The 20,323-nt window shown below is 41.5% G+C and overlaps 1 protein-coding gene across 1 annotated transcript in view; it reads right to left on the reverse strand.

The window, feature by feature from the left end:
- Positions 1 to 11,436, reverse strand: part of OPN5 (opsin 5) — a 36,962-nt gene extending 25,526 nt beyond the window's left edge. Inside the window, exons 1-2 of the mRNA XM_010393244.4 lie at positions 11,094 to 11,436; positions 45 to 197 (exon numbers count right to left, since the gene is read on the reverse strand). Of these exons, the coding sequence (XP_010391546.2) occupies positions 45 to 183 (139 nt within the window). The 5' untranslated portion in view covers positions 184 to 197; positions 11,094 to 11,436. The remainder of the gene's footprint in view (positions 1 to 44; positions 198 to 11,093) is intronic.
- Positions 11,437 to 20,323: the final 8,887 nt, after the last annotated feature.

The raw sequence follows: 20,323 nt of genomic DNA on the forward strand, positions 1-20,323 counted from the left end.
CAGTGGCACGGTCATATTTCAAAGACCAGTTATAAAATCATTACCAATTATTGTCAAATAAAAGCCAGCTATGATGTCAGCTTCTCTAGAAAGCTTTGATGCAAAGGGGTCTTCCTTTTGGAGATAGTGTGGGATGTATTCTTCCTGGGAGGAATTGTTGTGATCTGATGCCATCCCACTCATGTCCAGTTAAGCACCTGAAAAACAAAAGAACAGAGTTTACAATAGATCACATCAGCTGTTACAAAATGTGCAGATATTTTTGCTCATACACAGGATGCATCTTCCCATCTTCAGTTCTGCTCTGACACTTCCCAGGGCATTTCAGGATATAACTCAAAATTGCATAAAGCATCCTGCCATGATTTACTTCATGACTGACTTTATCCAAGAACATCATTATTCACATGGTACCACAATATGAAAAACACATCAAGCTATTGGGCAGTGTCCAGAGGAGGCCACGAGGATGGTGAAGGGTCTGGAGGGGAAGATTTGTGAGGAGAAGCTGAGGGCACTTTGTTCAGCCTGGAGGAGACTGAGGGGTGACCTCAGTGGGGGCTTCAATGTCCTCATGAAGGGAAGAGGAGGGGCAGGGGCTGATTTCTTCACTCTCATGACCAGTGACAGGACTGGGGGAAAGCTGGAGCTGAGTCTGTGCTACTTGTCTTTCTCCATACACTCACGATGACAAGAAACTGGGAATCATCAGCAAGACAGTCCCAGCAATTTCTTTGTATCCTCAGGGGCATTATGTCTGCAGATGGCAGCCCTGCAAATTACATCCATAAACTCTCCTTAGAGTTCCTTAGGTGTTGTGTTCCAAAGCAAATAACTTCTCATGGCCATGGTTATAAACTATAATTGCTGCAGGAATCATGAAGCAGCAGGAGTATTAAATAATAGACTCATCTAGGAAGGCTTGTTGGGGTTTTGTTCCATTTTCTTTTGTGTGGAAATGGGTTATTGAGGTTAAATGTCCTAATATAAATAAAGTGAACCCTGATATGGGAAAATGGGAATCTGGCAAAAACCCATGAAAGTTATCCCTCCAGGACAACTGAAGAAGTAAAGTGAGGAACTCCTGCATAAGACAAAAATATTTCTGCCGTGTTTGAAACCACGCAGCCAGGAAATATTGAGGGCATTCAGACACCCTAATTCCTCTTGCCAGTGCTTGGTGGGGCAGGAGTGGCACTCAAGAACTCAGCACTTGGCTCAGGGCTTCCATATCTTTTGTTGTGGGACCTGGGACAAGATGTGAAGCTCTAAATTTTTCCCCTCAGAAGTCCAACCTGGAGGGAGACTAAATGAGAAGAAAAAAAATGTTTCATTATTTTACTCATTTGCTCTCTCTTCTGCATCTTGAAGACAGGCAGTCTTGTCAATAACAGACCTGTGTGGCCAAGTACACCCATGTACACCTAAAGCATTCACAACCCTCTCCCCACTGTCCTTCTAGCTTTGGAAAAAAAAAAAAAAGATTTTACTGAAGGGGATTGAATCACGAAGGCACACTGCTACTCTAGACATGGGAGAGAACAAAAAGTCACCCAGGCATGTGGCTCCAAGCAGCATCAAATATTTAAAGTTCAGCAGTTTCATTGGAATTTTTTCTTTTTTTAATTAAAAGAAAAAAAGGCTGATTAATTTAAAAATTAGTTTATTAAAAAAAAAAAAAAATCACTGTTCCAGACAGCAGAGCAGCCATTTAAATTTGGATCAGATACTGTGGTACAACAACCTGGACAGTCTAAAAAGACCATCTTGTATAAAAGGATAGCCAAAAGCATGAATCTAGGAAATAATCAGGATCATCCTGTCCATCCTATCATGCCACAGGCCTTGATCCAGATTCCACCTGGCCTTTAAAAGGATCCTGATGCTTTTCTATCCCCCAGCTTGCACAGTCCCACAGCTCCTCTGTGGCTGCAGCATTTGAACCACGTGGGTGGCTGAAGTGATGCAAATGGAAAAGCACATCTGGGACCTGTCAGCACAATTTGGGTTTGATACACATACCAAAATGTTTAATGGCAAGTTCCTCTTTTAAGCCACAGCAGAATCTCCCACTCAAGTCAGTATCAGGTGGCTCACAAGGACAATGTTTTGCTACTTACAAACACAAAAAAAGGAGCTCTAAATAGGAAATTTCAACTTCTATGTATGCTAAACCCATCCAGAAGTCCAGACACTGGATTTTAAATCTGCCTTGAAGAAAAGGTGCAGGTTTGTCAGAGAAATCACAGCCTTGGGACAGGAGGGAGCCCTCTCTGGTCCACATAGACATGGAAAATTTTCCTGCTTCATTTGATATAAGTTGTTTACCTGCTTGCAAATGTTAATGTTGTGACAGACTGTCCTCTCTGGTTGCTGAAGAAAAAACACTTTATCTCAGCTTTACGTAGAGAGAGCACATTATTTCTTGAAAATTTTCAACAAAACTAAAAGGAAATTAATGTCTAACTTCCAAGTAGGTATGCAAACATTCCTTATTATTTTAAATCATGTCTGGTGAATTAAGAATAAGTTCCAGATATAAGAAGATAAAAACCAACTCCACTTGATTTACACAAAAAGTGCTACAGTGAAATATAATGCAGGAGGCTAATACTTGATTATGGCCTTAAAAGAAATTCATCATCCTGAGTAGACAGGAATTAATTGTGCCCCCCAAAATGAAGTTTTATTCCAGCATCAACTTCACTTTTAGAGTTCATAAAATGGAAAAGGAGGTAATTAACAGAGCAGAGTAATTAATACTCTCATAATTCCAAATCAAGAAAAGCCATAATCCTAATCAGCATCTAGTGTCTAAATATTGGGTAAAAAAATATGGAAAGGTATAACTTTCGTACTAGAAGGAGAAGCCTAGCAAATGTAGGGGATGTGCATTTTCACAAATGAATTATTTCAGGAACCAAGATTTGAACTGCCAACTCTGTTGATTTTATTTATACATGTGTTTTATAAGGTATCACAGTATTAAATGCTTCATAAAGGTCATAAATCTTCTGACCCACAGCTCCTAAAAGTAAATGAGTCAGCAACAGGGACTATAAAATACTATTTTAATAGAAACACCAGTGATCCATGCTAGTACCAATCCTCATAGCTTGCAAGTTCATGTGAACTCCTAAAACATTTTGGGAAGCTACAAACGGGAGGTGTACCAACCCAGGTTCAAATTATTGTGTCCTCTTACCTGGGGCTTAGACAAATATGGGTACATAGTGGCAAAATCTGAAGTCTTTAAGTTAGTAAGAATCTAACTTAGTAAGAAATATAAATTAGTAATTAACCTAAATTAGTAAGAAAACAATCACTGTGCTCATGTTAGCCAGCCAAAAATGAATGTACTCAATTTATGTACAACAGCCAAACTGGTATGAGGTACAGAATGCATTTTTGTAAATTTGCAGGCAAATGAAGGAAATATTAATGCCAACTATTAAAAAAATATGAAAAAACTAAAATAATGTTGTAGCTCAATGAAAAAAGTTATTTAGTATGGGAAGCAGCAGTGTGTAGTGAGTGCCATAGGAATCCCAGAAACTGAACTGTTCTCAGATGCTGCCAAAATCCTCTGTGGAAGTTACTGTGGCAGGGATGCTTTAATGTACTTGACAAGAGAGCGCAAGAAATCAAACATTATTTCCAAAGTCATGGCCCACAGACAAGTGTTGCAATTATTTGTAAAGGCAGATTAATTTATCAAGGGGTAAATGGCAGAGTGAAACAAAAGATGTCCATAGCAAGAGTCAGTAGGGCTCGTTTTGAAAGATTAATACAGCTAAAGTGATAACACTATCAATTGTATTAATTAAGAAAATAATTTTCTGCTCTTTCATGATATGTTAAAAACAATAAAACTATGAATAATTTTATCAGAGTCAGTAAAAGACAAAAGCTAAAATCATTAATTAGTGCCAGTAAATACTATCTTTTTAAGAGGAAAAGAGGTAATTATCTCTTCCTTTAATTTGTCCAATGACATCCATTTCTCAGTGTCTCCACAGCTAAGTCAGTCAGCTCTCAGTGTCTGCTGGGTCCCAGCTCACACTGTCAAGTATCATTTCTATCCTAAACTTTCCCTGGGTATATTTTGAGGAGCTCCTTTCACAGTCTGGGGCTGTGGAAGCACAGGCAAAGGTCCCAGTGGGCATTTCCTCATCCTGCCACACCATCCTGGCTGCTGCACTGGTGACACGGACCATGGTGACTGTCAAAACTCACAGCTACGACATACATCCTTAGCCAAGTATTTCCCAATAGTCCAACCAGACACTTTATTTAGGAACACAAATAATAATGATCAGAAAACTTATTTCAAAACAGCTACAGAGCACCATCCTTTTTCTTTTCTTTTTTTTTTTCTTTTTTTAGTCTCCTAATGTAGTAGAAGAAATTCTCTTAAGAAAAATGGGTTTTGTTTAATCTCAGTTTAGGGCTAAATCCTGAAGATTCAAGCTGTAGACTGGAAATCTGTCTTTTGTCCTTAGTAGGCTTGTTTAACCACCAGGCTGCTGGTTATTTTACAGTGGATTCACTCCCACCTGTTGAAGAGGAAACATCACTTTGAATGCACTAAATTAAAAGTTTAACATGTTCTACATTTCAGGTGTGCACTGTGCTCCATCCCATCATATCCCACTGCTGCTTTTGTGCTAATAATGATATAAAACAGGAAATTTGGTATGCCTCATGTTTCTCCCACAAGAGAGAAACAGAACTTTTGGAACAACAACTTTTGGTCTGCTGATACCAAGAAAATGCTTCAATTCTACCTCTCACAGAAGATCTGCCCAAACAACCTAAGGCAACATCCCACAGGAGCACTGGAAGGGCAGGGGTGAGAGAAAAGCTACACTCAGATCACAGAATCATAGAATGCCTTGGGCTGGAAGGGACCTTCTAAGATTATTCCATTCCAACCCCTACTGTGGGCAGGGACACCTTCCACTATCCCAGGTTGCTCCAAGCCCCATCCAGCCTGGCCTTGAACACTTCCAGGGATGGGGCAGACACAGCTTCTGTGGCAACCAGTTCCTCACTGCCCTCAGTGTATGTGGTCCCCATCTCAGGCTAAACACCACTCAGGTATTTTAAATAAAGTCCTGGTTGGGTATATAATAACCTAATAACCATAGGACATAACCCTATGTCCTATGAAGTAAAACTATTACTAAATAATAATAGGTTTCGTGTTTGGCCTAATCAATTTTTTTTTAAATGTGACAATAATAAGTTCCCAAGTGGTTATGTGAGTGTTTGGTGCTTCCTTCCCCTTAAGGATTGGTTGTCAGAGTGTCTGCAGCTACTTTTACTTTCCTAGGCATTGCAGACCCACAGCAGTGGATCTGCAGAGCAAAACAGCTGCTGTTGAGGACCTTCATTTTTCCAAGGCTTTCCACTTTTCAAGCACTAAAAATAAAATAGAAAAAGAAAATAGAAAAAGAAGAAAAGCAGAAAGAAAAAGAAAAAAAGAAAATAGAAAGAGAAAAAGAAAAAAAGAAAAAGAAAAAAAGAAAAAGAAAAAGAAAAAGAAAAAGAAAAAGAAAAAGAAAAAGAAAAAGAAAAAAGAAAAAGAAAAAAGAGAAAAAAGAAAAAGAAAAAGAGAAAAAGAAAAAGAAAAAGAAAAAGAAAAAGAAAAAGAAAAAGAAAAAGAAAAAAGAAAAAGAGAAAAAGAAAAAGAGAAAAAGAAAAAGAAAAAGAAAAAGAAAAAGAAAAAGAAAAAGAAAAAGAAAAAGAAAAAAAGAAAGGAAAAGGGAAAGAGGAAAAGGAAAAGGAAAAGGAAAAGGAAAAGGAAAAGGAAAAGGAAAAGAAGAAAGTGAATGATAAGACAAGCCTGTTTATAATTGATTCCTTAATTCTGGTTAATAACCATAGATCAAAACCCAGGTTCTCAAAAGATATTTCATGGCATAAGTGCTTCATGCAAAGTGGTAGGCACACTTGGACAAGCACTGGGAATTAATCCAGTTATCAAGGACTGGTTTGGTTTTGGTTTTGCTGCCTCAGAAGACCAAAGGATTCCACATTGGTACATCTCCAATGTCCAAAGCTGGGAGCAGAGAGCACTGCACCACAAGGTGCCATCCAGCCCATCTACTGACCCTCTTTCCAGCACATTCTGTGCTGGAAGGCGCCCAGTGCCTGTGAAAAGAGATTTAAAACCACAACAAAAGGAACCAACTCGTTCTGATTATTAGAAATGAGTTCGTGCTTATATCAGTGCTGCAGACACTCATCTTTAATTAATACAAACAATTCCACTTTTAAATAATATATTCTTTAAAATGGAACTGTTCCACTATAGCCAACCTCAGGAGATGCAAACTCCTGACTCAGACACTATAAAATGTCAATACCTAGCCTCAAAACTTCTGAGATTAAAGAAAAAAAAGTGATTTGAGGTTTCTTGTTTGGCCTAATCAATGCAGCTTTGCCAGCCCTACGTCTATTTTGCTCCCTGCTTTCTTCTCATCTCTCACTGGGGGTGTTTCAACGTGTCCTTCATGGCTTGGCCAGGCTGTTCTTACCCTGAGGGATGCCAGGGCATGCCATCCCCACCTCTTTCAGGATAGAAGTCGACCACATAACAATGGTTACCTTCCTGACCTCTTCCTCCTGTAGGCAGGGCACAGAAGGAGGGGGGAGAAAATCTTGGGTTTTGCTGCAAAGCACCTGATGTTTTCTCTAAGGTTTAGGCAAATCCAGGGAAATTTCACCCAGAGTTGCCACAAGCATGATGTTTTGCAGGAGTTGAGTGACAGCAACCAAAAGGACCTGACCTTACCTGTAATTTATCACAGAAACACAAAATCATAGCATGGTTTGGTTTGGAAGGGACATTAGAGACCATCCAGTTCCAACCCCCTGCCATGGGGCAGGGATACCTTCCACTAGGCCAGGTTGCTTCAGAGGTCCATCCAACCTGGCCTGGAACACTTCCAGGGATGGGGCATCCACAGCTTCTCTGGGCAACCTGTGCCAGGGCCTCACCACCCTCGCAGTAAAGAATTCCTTCCTGATGTCCAATCTAGCCCTGTCCCTGTGAGTTTATTTCCATTATTTACCGGGCACTGACATTTGGTTTCAGGGGTTTGCAGACCCCCCAGTGACTGCATCACAGCAGGCACAGCAAGAGACTTTCCATGCCCCAAACAAACTCCAGTGTATGAGGTCTTTAGGTCCCATATTCCTCTACAACATCACCTGGAGAAGGTGGGAACTTTAGGGTAGCTGCTGCCTCAGCAACTCTAAACCACTGTCACAACCTGTCCTGGCTGGGGTTTTGTCCATTTATATTTCATCAGACACCAAGACTTTGCCACTGCCCATCATTTCCATCCTAGTCTACCTGTTTTCCCATCTCCTGAAGGAAATTCTTACAGTCCCCTACCCTTCAGAGGGAGCAGAAAGGTCTGGAGGACCAAGCACAGAGCAACCCCCAGGGTCCTGCCAAGTCTCATCCCTTCTACTTGATGTGCAGTTTTCAGCAAATTGCTAAACCTCTTCCCCCCAAAGGAAAACAGAGGGAATCTGTATCTACAGGGGAACGTGGGCCAATGGACTGATGTGTTCTGGTGCAATGGCTCCCAAGTCCGTGATCTGAGCAAGAACAATGTGTTCTGCTGGTTTGGAAAATGATTATAAACCACAAGGTGTCCTGAGGGATGGGGAGGTACAGTGAAGTACAAATGAACTTCTTAGCTATGACAGACTAAGATTTTGCAGGCATACTCTGAGATCTGAAATTGTGGGGTTTTTTTCCCCCAGGACAGCATCTTCAGAAGAAAACTGATTCACTTACAATAAAGAGATCAAAACTGAAATTTCAGATCTGTCTCAGCAGCCTGTTATGTTTTCAATGTTTGATGTGAAAAACCACAAGCATTATTGTTTTCGAAATTTATACAATTAGTCCTCAATATCCAGAAGACGTAACAGCATCCACAAGCCTGCAGTCAACCAAATTATACAATTTATTTGTGGGTTTGTTTTCCCATATCTCAATAAAACAATAAATAATGCTCTCTGGCCTGCTAATATCCCTGAGAATGGCCATATATGTGTGTGTATATATATATATTTTTTCGTTTTTGTTTTTGGTTTTGTTCTTGTTTTTTTTGTTCAGGAACAGAATCTGAAGGTGCAGGGGCATGCAAATAATGGAATGTTTCTTTCAGCTCTTATCTGATTTCACGGCAGGTTAAATCCTGGTTTTGTTGTTACAGATGAGCGTCCAGACTATTCCTAATAATGGAAATTTCACAGCCTCCTGAGGTAAACTTTTCCTGAGGTTAATCAAAATTTTCAAAGAAAGAAACTTGAGATCACACACTTCTTAAAGAACTTACATCATTAGGTCAGAGAGAATAATTTTCCTCCCAAATCCTTAATATCTGATACAGGTAGATCCTTTTGGGGAAGAATAATATTAGGGATTCATTTCAGTATTTTAGGGGTGCAATTAGTGAAAATCCAATAATCTGCTGCATTCAGCCTTGATAAAAGTCTTGCTAATGCAAAATGGATTATGAACAGGGCTGTGCACAAGGAAAGGAAATTCAAGTGCCTTGAACAGGTAACACACATCGAGAAGGGTAGGAGAATATTGAACTGGCAAGAATTGGGCATCAAAAGTGCTTTTAATGACTCAAAAAAAAATTGCAATTCACCATGATAATATACCACAAAATATGCATGAATTGCAAGAGGTCTAAGTGCAGGAAGGGGAGAGGAAATCAATAAAGTTCAGAAGAACCTGAATTCAAAAACAAACATTATTTTTTCTGGTGAATAGAAGGCATTTAAGAAGCACTGAAAACAACTCAATTTGAGAAATTAAAATTAAGAACTATGTAAAGGTAAATGTTTGATAAACAACAATAAAGATTTCCTTCTGCTTGGGCTTTAGTCCATAAACCCAACCTAAATGCAAAGCATCATAGGCAACAACCCCGCAACAAGATCTGATCACTCTCTGCAAAGCTCCTCAGGGTTGGTAGCCAGCCTATTAGGAGGAAAAGATCTGTGTTCCCACTGTATTCCCAGGGATCCCACTGACACATCAGAATTTCCTTACATCCATGTTTGAGCTCACCTTGATCACGAATCTGAAGGCACCCGCCCCTGCTCTTGTCTGGGGCAGACAGGGCCATATTTTCTTGCAATATTCTTCCTGGCAGTGCTGGTAGTGACCAGATCAGCCCTGTGAAGCTGCCACAGCAAAGTAACCTGGCAGATTTCTGGCTCTACCCTTCTCCTTAACTTGCAGTGGGAACCTGGCTGTCTCTGTAGACCTGAGCCAAAACAAAGCTAAAGAAAACAGAGGCAGACACTTCACAGGATCTGGAGAGACTGTAAAGGTTTTATTGAATCTTTCTGAGGTAGTGACAGCACAGCATTTCACACTCCTGCTTCACTGAGGTTGGCTTGGGAAAAAAGCATGTGCCACTCAAATGTGGGAGCTACATAATCAGCAGAGACTGTCTGGGAGAAAATGTAAAGCAGTCACAGCCAGGCATCGTTTAGAGAGTAACAAAAAACAGTCTCAGTAACCCAGCAAGTGGCGTTTTAACCAAGAAAACCCCAAGTGTAGCACCACCAGAGAACTAGCAACAAGGAAAAGCCATGAAAACAAGACCAGCTGAAGAGCAGAAAGGCAATGCCAGATCTCAAGAGACAGCACCTGAAATCTCGTTTAGGCTCCTGGAGCACTTTTCCATAGAAGTTTCCTATTGCAGAGGAAATCCTGTCCCTCTGCTTCAGCATCACTGCCCATTTGTCCACTAAACAAATGTCCTGGAGACACACAAACACCCAACTCTGTCCCAGGGAAGAACAAGTGGCTTCCTGGCAGACCAACACATGAAATCTCATCTGATCCTTTCTCATGTAAAACATAAGGCTTGGGGTAACTAAATGCACAACTATTTTCCAGCTCATAAACTGAATTAGAGCGGCTTAGTCATCTATGTGCAGTCATGTAACGAGTCAGGGGCGGGGAATGCAACTTTCTGCTGGATCTCTCTCCTCTTGTTACAGGCTGACCCTGATACTAAAATTGTCCTTTTGCTGCCTGTTTACCATTGAGGAAGTTCAGCACTGCAAATTGGGGTGCAGGCAGGCACACAGAGCGGGTGTCTGCATCCAGCTCAGCAAAGAAACATCCCCCAAATGCATGCAAATACAATGATATATTGATGCCTAATTCTTGGGTGAGTACTTCAGTGCTATTTTGTTATTAAATGAAGCTTAGAGTTCAGCTAAATACAAAGAACTGTATATTCTTTGGTGCAAAGTGCCATCACAACCCTGTGCTGATCTACAGTTGTTCAACTCTGGGCAGTTCCCTTCTGTCAGTGAACAAAGTTTCTGCAAACACTTTCTCTCTTGTTGTAAGGGAGTTTTTTGGGATACTAATTTTAATTTCTTACTTTGAAATCAACTAGTAATCAGCATTAAATCAATACCAATCAGATAATCAGTATCAAATCAATCGATGTTTTAGGCTCCTGGTATTGCCCAAAGACACAAGTGATTAATTCTCTTCCAAATTCATTCTGTAATAAAGGCAATGCCAGGTTTGTGCAGAACTCCAAAAAGATTAATGGAAAAGCCAGCCCAAAAAGGACAATATTTATCAAAATGCCATTAGACTGACCAGTCCTGTTACATCATGAAATTATCCTTGGTTATATCACACACGCCTGAAGACTCCAATGCCTTCAAAAGGAGTGGAGGAGAGAAAAGAATAAATGATGCTGTGCAATATCAAAACTTCCAGAATTTTTTCCTGAATTTCTCAGATACACTGCAGAAGGCTGCACCCTGACATCTTCATTCCTATGATGAAACATTTTACTCTAGAGGAAGGAGAAGAAAAATAGAATAACAATCAAAAGGATTCTGTGAGAAACTAAGTATGAGAGAAGATAATATGAAAATTACCTAAATTAAGAATACAGTGAAAATAGGTAATGTAAGCACCCAGGTGTGCATCTGTGCATGCCATTTTGCACCTGCATATTCTTGTGCATGTAAAAACACACTCTTTCAGCAAGAACAGGAGAAACAGAACTTACCTTATTAATGAACTCTGTATAGACCATCCCCCTAGAGCTCCACAGCTGCTTTTACTTCAAAGTCTGGACCACAATGATCTGTAAAAGCATAAATCCACAGTGGTCTTGGTGTTTAAAGTTTTAGAGTTCAAGAGGAACAGGAGAAAATCATTCTGTTCCTCAGTACGAGGCAGTCTCCCTCCTTCTCGCACTTCCCATCTCGGACTCCCAGACCCTGGAATCTGCGCTGTTCCTCCCTCTCTCACTCTCCCCAGTGGTGCTGCTGTCAATCATCCATCTCACCCCATGAAATTCCCTCTCTGGAGCATCCTGCCCCTCTGTCCGTGCCAGGCAGCTTCCCAAAGTGCAGGGACCCCGGGAGTGCAGCAGGCAGAGGAAGGGGCGTAAGCCAGAGCCAGGCAAAGTCTGTCACACCACATGTCACACACTGCTGGGTGCCTCCTGCCAGCACAGCTGGAATCCTGTGCATCGCCCCCGACACAGAACGGAGGATGCTTTTAAACTTGAAGGTGCTTTTTCTCATCAAGTTATTCTGACTTTTCTGGTAAGAGAGGAAAAAGACCTGCAGTCCTAAAAGGTGCTTTCACAAAGGTAATAAAAGCATCTTTCAGTATTGCATTTCACTTTTCTTCACCAGCACCACCAGGCAATTATAAGGCTGGGCTGGATGGTAAAAAGATGTGTGTATAAATCATCATCACTACCCCCAACTCAGAAAGTTTTTACATTAACTGGAGACCTGACTTTCAATCGCCACTGCAGCAAAATAAAATCTGAAGCCTGCAAAAGAAGTTTACAAAGATGAAATACAGGGATTGATCCTCGATTTTCTTCACTGAGGCAGATTTCTGAGTCTGTACAGCCAAATCTCAGAGTCAGTTCTCTTTCATCAGCTCTGATTAAGAATCACTTTCCTAGGTAACACAGCAAACTGAATCCAGTCCTAGATACAGAAAGAATATTGCAGGGAACATTTTTAGATGCTTCGCATCCCAACATTTACCCTATCACCTTTCTGCCAGGGGCTAGGAATTAAGGGGCTGCAGAAGTCACTGAAAGATTTTAATAAATTACTTCACTTGGCATTTTAGTATTAAAGATAAATAGAGAGGATGACACTTTTTTTGTTTCATTAAAAAAAAATCATCATGATTTCATGGGTGTCTTTCTGTGCTTGCCAGAGGTGGAAGGATTGTGTTCTAGCAGTAAAAGACAAAAAAAGGATTCTCTCCTAAAATGGTAAAAGATAAGAGGCAGCAAATGATTTCCAGAATATGGATGTTCCTCTTAGCCAGTGCAGAGTCTCCCAGTGAGGCTGGATACCACTCTCTGATGGTTACATAAAATAGAAAAGCAACCTGTTTTCTCCTTTCCTAATGAAGGAACTGGGAGTAGCCCAGTTTTTGGGTACAGACTGGCCCCAGTCAGTTCACCCTTCCTTGGCACACACCAGTCCTTCAGCACAAAAGCACTGCATGTAAAGGGAGGAATCATGAAACTCCAGAAAGGGACTCTCTGACTGACCCAAAATCCAGGCTACACCCTCAAAGACCCTGTGTGGCAAGTGACTTGAGGCCAGTTCACTGCAGGATTAACAGGAACACAGAGCTTTATGCTCGGTTGGTTTGAAGCTGCTCTGCAGAACATGCTCATCATTAATGCCATGTTTTATTTAGGGGGTGAAGAACCCTGGCAGGGGAAGGTGAAAAGTACATGATTTTCCAAAGAGGAAATTCACTCTAGGTAAGAACTTCAGTCTTCCAAACTGTCACTGCGTGCCAAAACAGCTGCAGACACCAGCTAAGCTCTTGGGATGTGGAGCTCTGAGCCCTCCAAAACCACCCCTGTGCTGCAGCCCTGCAAACCTTTAGGAGAGAGCAAGGCAACTGCCTGCTTTGTAGGTGTGAGTCCTGGGGACAGGTGACACCGTGTGTCCCTCTTCACCTCCAGTTTTTTGCATCAACATGGAGCAGAGCACTAAACATCAGCATTTAGTGAGGGTTAAAGACAGCAGCATAACTCAGGATGGCCAGCACTTGGAAAGGGTAAAGAACAGTGGAAAAGGAGGAGGAGATGGGTGTAATTTAGAGCATCACCCAGAGCCTGCAGCACTAGGAGATAGCAGGAACATGGTTCTTCTCCAAACACTGGTTTCTTTAAAGAAGACTTTGATAGTTGCTCTGGACTCAAAAACCAATAGATGTAAAATATAAATCAAAGTCCTTCTGGCACATGTCACTTATCTCTAGGAAAGAGTTTGCAGAAATCATAGCTAACAACTCATGAAAGGCAGCGATGGAAGGAAGCTGAGTTTATTCCCCAGTTTATTGCAGGTGGTGACATTGCCATTGTTAGTAACAGATCACTGATGTTGTCCTCATCTTAGCTCCCATCTTAACTGGTCTTGACTTCCTTTCCTTGCTCAAGAAGCAAAGTAGTCAAGGCACTAAAATCTTAACAGCAAAATAAGAAAAGTGGTGAGAGGGTTATTTTTTTAATCGCAGTCCTTGTTCTCTAAACCTTGGACTTGCTCATATTTGGCAAAATTCAGTCCTATTACATATGGCAAAATCCCAGCAAAGAACCACATGTGAGTGAAAGTCCTGGCAGAGTAAGGGTTCATGGCTGGGAAAGAAGCTCACTAACAAAAATAGTATAAAAATAGCCCCAGGCAAACCGCAAAACCGAGGAGTTTTTGAAGATTTTTATTGTGCCAGGCCAGGCTGAGGATGTAGTTGAATGTTGTGAACTGTCTCATGAACTAGTTCAGGCTTAGTGAAGAGGTGAAACTCAAGGATTCAAGTTGTTGAACAACTTTTTCAGGAATCTCAGAGGAAAAAACTCACAGTTTGGAAAATGTTCCACTTACTGAGGAAAACTAAGAAACTGCTGGTGTCCCCAAGCTTGGATGAATCTAAGTGGCATGTACCATGAGAAACAGAGAAATAAAAGCCAATATTGAATATGCTTGCAAGGACAGAAAACTGAATACTTTATTGATTTTTTAGAAAACAAATGTACAGGAAAAAAGAAAGGCTCAGAGAAAAATATCCTTCAGCCTACCAGTTCATTCATTCAATTTTTCTTCCTATTTTTAAAGCAGCTTTTTAAAAAATTATTGATTTAATGCAACAGCAAATAAAGAATAAATCAGAGTGGCAGCATTTCTATTACTGATACACCACAGCTCTGCAAGGTGTCTTCAACACCCAGCACGAGGCACAGCGAAGCTCCATGCTCACTGCACAGCACTGTGGGGTAACCCTGGTGCAACACAAAGAACACCAGTGCAGAGCAAACATGGTCGTGTGCCAAGGGCAGGGTGTTTGAAATGCTCAGCGTATTTATTCACATGGTTATTAAAAAAATAATAATTGTGGCTTGATGCTTAATGTCACACTGATCAACTGAGATAAAAATTAACTCCCTGCTCTGCTTACGCCGTTTCATCTTGGCTACATGAAGTGGAATGAAAGAAGGGGGTTCGAGTGCAAGGGCTTCATCCATCTGGATGTGTCCAAGGAAACTCTTCCTATTCCTATTATTGCCTCATTAAGAAATAGATGCCAGGACTCATTAGAGGGCCAGGCTGTGCAAACCTCCAAGTCATACACTGCAGCATGTGACACAGCCAATTAACACAATGCCAGTGCAAATCTTGAGGCACAGAAGAGCTTGGTGAGGTGGGTGCCATCCTGTCCTGGAGGCTCATCTTCTGTCTGCCAGAACACATTAACTGGGCCATGGACTCTGCTGGGTCTACTCAGGCCATTTTGAATGATATTTTGAATATCACTGTTGCAACTGGATTATCACTGGATTTGCCAAGTGGAGCAATTGTGCACATGCCCAGGACTTCCCTGTTGGGGAACTAGAGGAGATCTACTGCCTTCACCCTTTAAGCCTTCTTCACAGTGCCCCTTCTCTCTGGGAGATACCTTGCTCAGCAAATGGGTAGGGTAATGAGAACCAAAATAAAGTCTCTAAACACCCCTCCCTTTTTCCAGGGCTCAACTTCACCCTGGATTTTCTGGCCCTCCTCCCCTCAGTGGTGCAGGGGGACAGGCAAGGGGGCTGTGGTCAGTTCATCACATGTTTCTGGAGATCCTTCCTCCTCAGAGGGAGGACTCCTTGCACTCGTCTCCTGCTCCAGTGTGGGCTTCCTCTCCCAGGAGACAGATCCAGATCCCAGGAAGAACTGCTTCAGTGTGAGTCCTTCCCACAGGCTGGAGTTCTGCATGAACTGCTCCAATGTGGAACCCTCCCACAGGCTGCAGTCCCTCAGGAATGGGCTCCTCCAGTGGGGTTCCCCCTGTGGGTTCACAAATCCTGCCAGGACTCTGCTCCAGTGTGGGCTTCCTGCAGGGTCACAGCCTCCTTTGGGCATCCCCCTGCTCTGTTGTGGGGAGGACAACATGGCTCCATGGCTGCAGGTGGATCTCTGCTCCCTCACGGATCCCCATGGGCTGCAGGGGCACAGCTGCCTCTCCGTGGGCTGCGCCGGGGGCTGCAGGGGAATCTCAGCTCCAGTGCCTCCAGCAGCTCCTGCCCCTCCTTCTGCACTGACCTTGGTGTCTGCAGAGCTCTTCTTCTCACATGTTCTTACTCCAACAGGGAGGCTTTTTTCCTTCATTCTTAAATATGTAATCACAGGGGCCATTTCGCCTCACTCAGAATGCACAACTGAGAGTAGTCAAACAAACTGCCCTCTAAAAATGCCAACTTTTCTAGAACTGGAGAACTAAGTCTAAAAGTAGTCCTAACTCTAACTTTTCCTCATACATCCCTCCAAAACACCTTGCACCAACCTCCACTGCAAACGTAGGCAATGTCTCCTTTAGCACGCCTGCATGGAGTAATGTATTTCTCTTACTAAGCCATATAAAATCTGTGTGATCAATCAAGCCACTAATTCTGTCCTCTGGGTGTGCAGAACTTGCCAAAGACAACTTTAAACTAGGCCACCTGCTGACAGTTCTCTCAGGCCATCTGGGTACATCTCACTTCAAAAAAGGCCTCTCTCCAGCAGTGAGGACACCTTGGGATCCTCTGCTTTCAGCCAGTGGTCCCCAGCTCCCGAGAGGAGGGACAGGGATGGCACAAAGCAAAGAAACAGCCAATAAATAGCAGGTGAGCAGAATTCCAGACTTTATCCTATGGCATATGAAGATCATTATATGTGCAGGCTAAAATCCATCTCACCTAATGGGAGTTGCTGAAATGTTAAACATCAAAATTTAAATATCTGTCAGCTTTTTATCTTTAAGCATGAGGGAAAAAAACCCCAAAACCAGAAATCACTTTTACCATGGAATCATTCAAAAGAGGAAATTGGTTACAGAGAAATGGAAAAATGTAGTTTGATTAAAAATTGGAAATTAAAATTTCTGATGTTAGATACTTCCTAAAAACTCATTTTTAATTTCTTCATCCCTGAAAGTACATATTAATTCTGAAATTGAATGAAAGTTAAGCAGTTTACTTGCTTCTCAGTTTTTTTAGGGGAACGAGGACTACACAATTACATTGCCCAAGTTTTACCCAATAACTTTTGAACCTCAAAACCAGAAACAAATGGAAATCGCTAATTATATCTCTTTTAATTCTTTGAAGAAATATCAAAAAACATAGATAAAGGAGATGCAGAACCATAGGCAAAGTAAGGAGAATCACCAACTTTACAGTTTGGAGCAGCAAATCCCTTCTTTGGCAGCAAATCCCTTTCCTGTCCATCTTTATCTGGAGAGATGTGCTTGGCTTTTGTACCTGCCATTCTTTCAGCTGCAAACTTCCCTGCTATTCGTGTAAGTTTTGTTAAACTAATCCAACTTATGCCAGTTGGTTTAGCAAGTGGTTTTGATAAGGTTCCGTCCAACCCCTTTCTCCTAATTGGGAGAAATAAGGCTCTGCTTGTGCAGTCACCACTGCTCCAACAGCATCCTTTAGAGATAATAATAATTTTAACTCTGTGGTTCTCATTTCAGCTCCTGTTTATTCAGTTTCTGGACATACTGGCAGCCTGGTCTGACTACACTCCTTTGAGGCAATGACAGAGAGAATTGAGACTGTCTTGGTATCACATCCTTAAAAAAAAAGAAACTGTTTGCAGGACTGGGGAGAAGGTGTGAAATGAACCAGGGCTGGGGGTGGGGAAGGGGGGGGGGGTGTTTATGTTTAGTGAATATGATCTGAAAATTTTCTTCACCAAAAGGGTTGTCAAGCACCAGAACAGGCTTCCCAGGGGAGTGGTGGAATCACCATCCCTGGAGGTATTGAAGAGATGTGTAGATGTGTCACTGACGAACATGGTTTAGTGGTAGGTTGCAGTTCTGGGTTAATGGTTGACCCTGATGATATTCACAGTCTTTTCCAACCTAAATTATTCTGTGATTCCATGAAAAGTTGAATTTTTTGGTGGACCCCATATCCTTGAAGCAATGTTGCATCTTTTCCTATGGCTCCAGGCTTTTTCAGCTCCATTCTCCTCAGAGAAAGAAGGGAAGGAAACAGAGGGAATGTTTTTTATCAACCTCTGTTGATTTATCCCTGATCATACAAGTTCATTTGAAAGCAGAGTTTTGTGCTACGTACCTGATTCCCAGGATCTCACATGAGCCTCCCCTGGAGTCACTGGTTTATTCACCACAATGAAAAGGTTTGATTGTGCCTGCATGACCTCCAACGAGGAGCAGTGACTAAGGAATACAGCAGTCAGATCAGACAGTTTAACACAAGGATGACTCAGCTGAGGCCACCATCTGAGATGTCCAATGGCAACTACATGTGTAAATTGTACTTTCAAGTCTTTCTTTACACTGGGTACTCTTTGGGCACAGCAAACAAGAGAAAACAAATTCCATTCTATAAAACAGAATCTCTTAGAGAGAAGAGAGAGTGGTTGCAAAAGAGAAGAAAAGGAAAATAAATTAAGAATGTGCGGCAGCAACAGCAGTAGAAGGTAGGAAAAAAAAAAAAAGAAACATTTTCCAACCAGTAAAAGCAAGAGAGAAAAGTCTTGAAGTAAAATGGGTTGGAAGATGAAAGAGGCTCAAAGGAAGAGTTTCTGAAAATACATCCTCATTCATTCAAACTGCATCTTCTGTGATTAAACAGTCCCCCAAATCCCCTTTAGAGTTTCAGGGTAGGGACATCTCCTCTTTTCAGCTCCCTGTGCAGTTCCACACCTCAGCCTTGTCTATCACTTGCCTTTTCCCCTCTCTCCCTGCTCCCTTCCCAGGCACTGTTGCTTCCCTGTGCATGTTACACGTTTTAGTCCTTGGACCAGTCTCCTCACCTTCCCAGTCCCACAAGCGTCAGGCTGGAGTTTATTTACTGTGCTCCATTTACTTGGAAGGAAAACCAAGGATCTGTGAGGTGGTTTGGAGACTTTTGTGCCTGTTCTGGGTTATATCCATAGTGTGGTCCCAACACAGATTGTCCCAGCTGATTAAGAGCCAGTGTGGGGGCAGGGAAGTCTTTGCAGGCAGCACAGTGGTGAGAAGGCTCTACCGTCAAATTAACAATTTTACCACCAAAAACACCCAGTCCCAAACAGAATTACCTTCAATGCCATAAAGAAAAATTACAAGTTTCTCAAGTCACCTAGAAGGCATTGGAGATGTCCTCGGAGATGTGAATAGAAAGATATATAATCACAGCAAAAGGCTATTTCTTTAAAAAAATATTCTTTTCTGGAAAATAGTACAAAGGAAATAAATGTTCCATTTTCTCTACTTGAATGTGTTTCTAATGGGTGTGAGACACTACACGCAGGGTGAGGGTTTATGTTTTATATATGCGTATATATATCCCATACCTGAGGGACTCAGTCTTCCTGTGGTTTTGAAAGATTTCTGTGATAAAAACTTAGGAGACCATCCAGCTTTTTGACATCAGTGGAACGAGGGTTGTGTTGAGACCATGATGGAAAGAGTCTTTCATGTCAAGATAAGCTGAGCCCAGGAAAAACCATAAGAGCAGTTCCTCACACTATTTCCCAAGTACCTACCTTGTCCTTGGGACATTATCTCACCCCGTTTCCACTTATTTCAGACTTCAGTGACTCAGATTTCATTGGCCACTTTACTGCTGGGAAATCCTTCCCTGGCACTGAATCTGTCATCTACACTTAAGCTGAATGTTTGGCCACATTTTTGGCCGAGCCAAACCAGCACCCAACAAAGAAATCCCAACCCTGGGCCAGGAACTGCTCCCAAAAGGGGGCTTGGATAATTACATCATTTTGGAGACCAGAGTTTCTCCACAGAATGGAAATCCTGGCTGGTACCAGGGCCAAAGAGCTGCTGTGACCCTGATAATGCTGCTCCTGCCAATTCACCCTGCATGTGCTGGTTTAATCTTCTCCTGATGGGCATCAGGGACAGGTACACACCTGGTGTATTCCTGGTGGCTTAAACCAGTCAAAAGCAATATTTGCCTTTGCACTAAGGATGATTTTTGTCTCTGTAGCAGTTAGATGTGAATACAAGGAACTAAAAATGTTGAGGTACCCCAGCCTCTGAGACAATACTGACATTTTAGTTTCCCAGTCTATGGGGTTTATGAGCACTTTGTCCTTTTAAATATTAAAGTCAATAAGAGACTGGACTTTTTTTTTTAAGTTATTTTTTAAGATAGCAATTGAAATAATGTCCTCCAATAATCCTGAATGGAATTTTTGTGTTACCCCATGGTAATATTACACAGGGTGTTAAAGGGAGTAAAAGCAAGTCCTGCAAATAAAATCTCCTTTTTTGACTAGTCATTATGCTGGGTTGATGGTTGGCCTTGATAATCTTAAAGGTCTTTTCCAATTTTAATGATTCTAAGATTCTATCAATGCATTTCTGATAAAAAGGCTACTTCTCCACTTCTTAATAAAGGAAGCAGTACCAAGAACCTTTGCAGTATTAAAAAAAAAAAAAGGCAGTCTAAGTGTTCTGAAAAAGGACAAGTTGAGGTTTAAGGAAGTTTTGATCATTAATATGAGAGGAAACAAAAGTACCTCTGCTTCTATACAAAATATGTCCTGATAACAACAAAAAAATATTGCCTAATTCTTGAACAGGCATTGTATTATTTGTATTTTTTCTCCACAAGCACAAGGATCACCTCTTAAGCAATAATTCTTGTTCACACTATACCAAGTTGCAAAGCTAATGCTGTTGTTGTCCTCAGATTGTGAGCTATCATTAAATCCAAAAAGCTTTTATATAAATCAAACTATAGCT

The sequence above is a fragment of the Corvus cornix genome, chromosome 3 (assembly GCF_000738735.6).
Source record: "Corvus cornix cornix isolate S_Up_H32 chromosome 3, ASM73873v5, whole genome shotgun sequence".
NCBI lineage: Eukaryota > Metazoa > Chordata > Aves > Passeriformes > Corvidae > Corvus > Corvus cornix.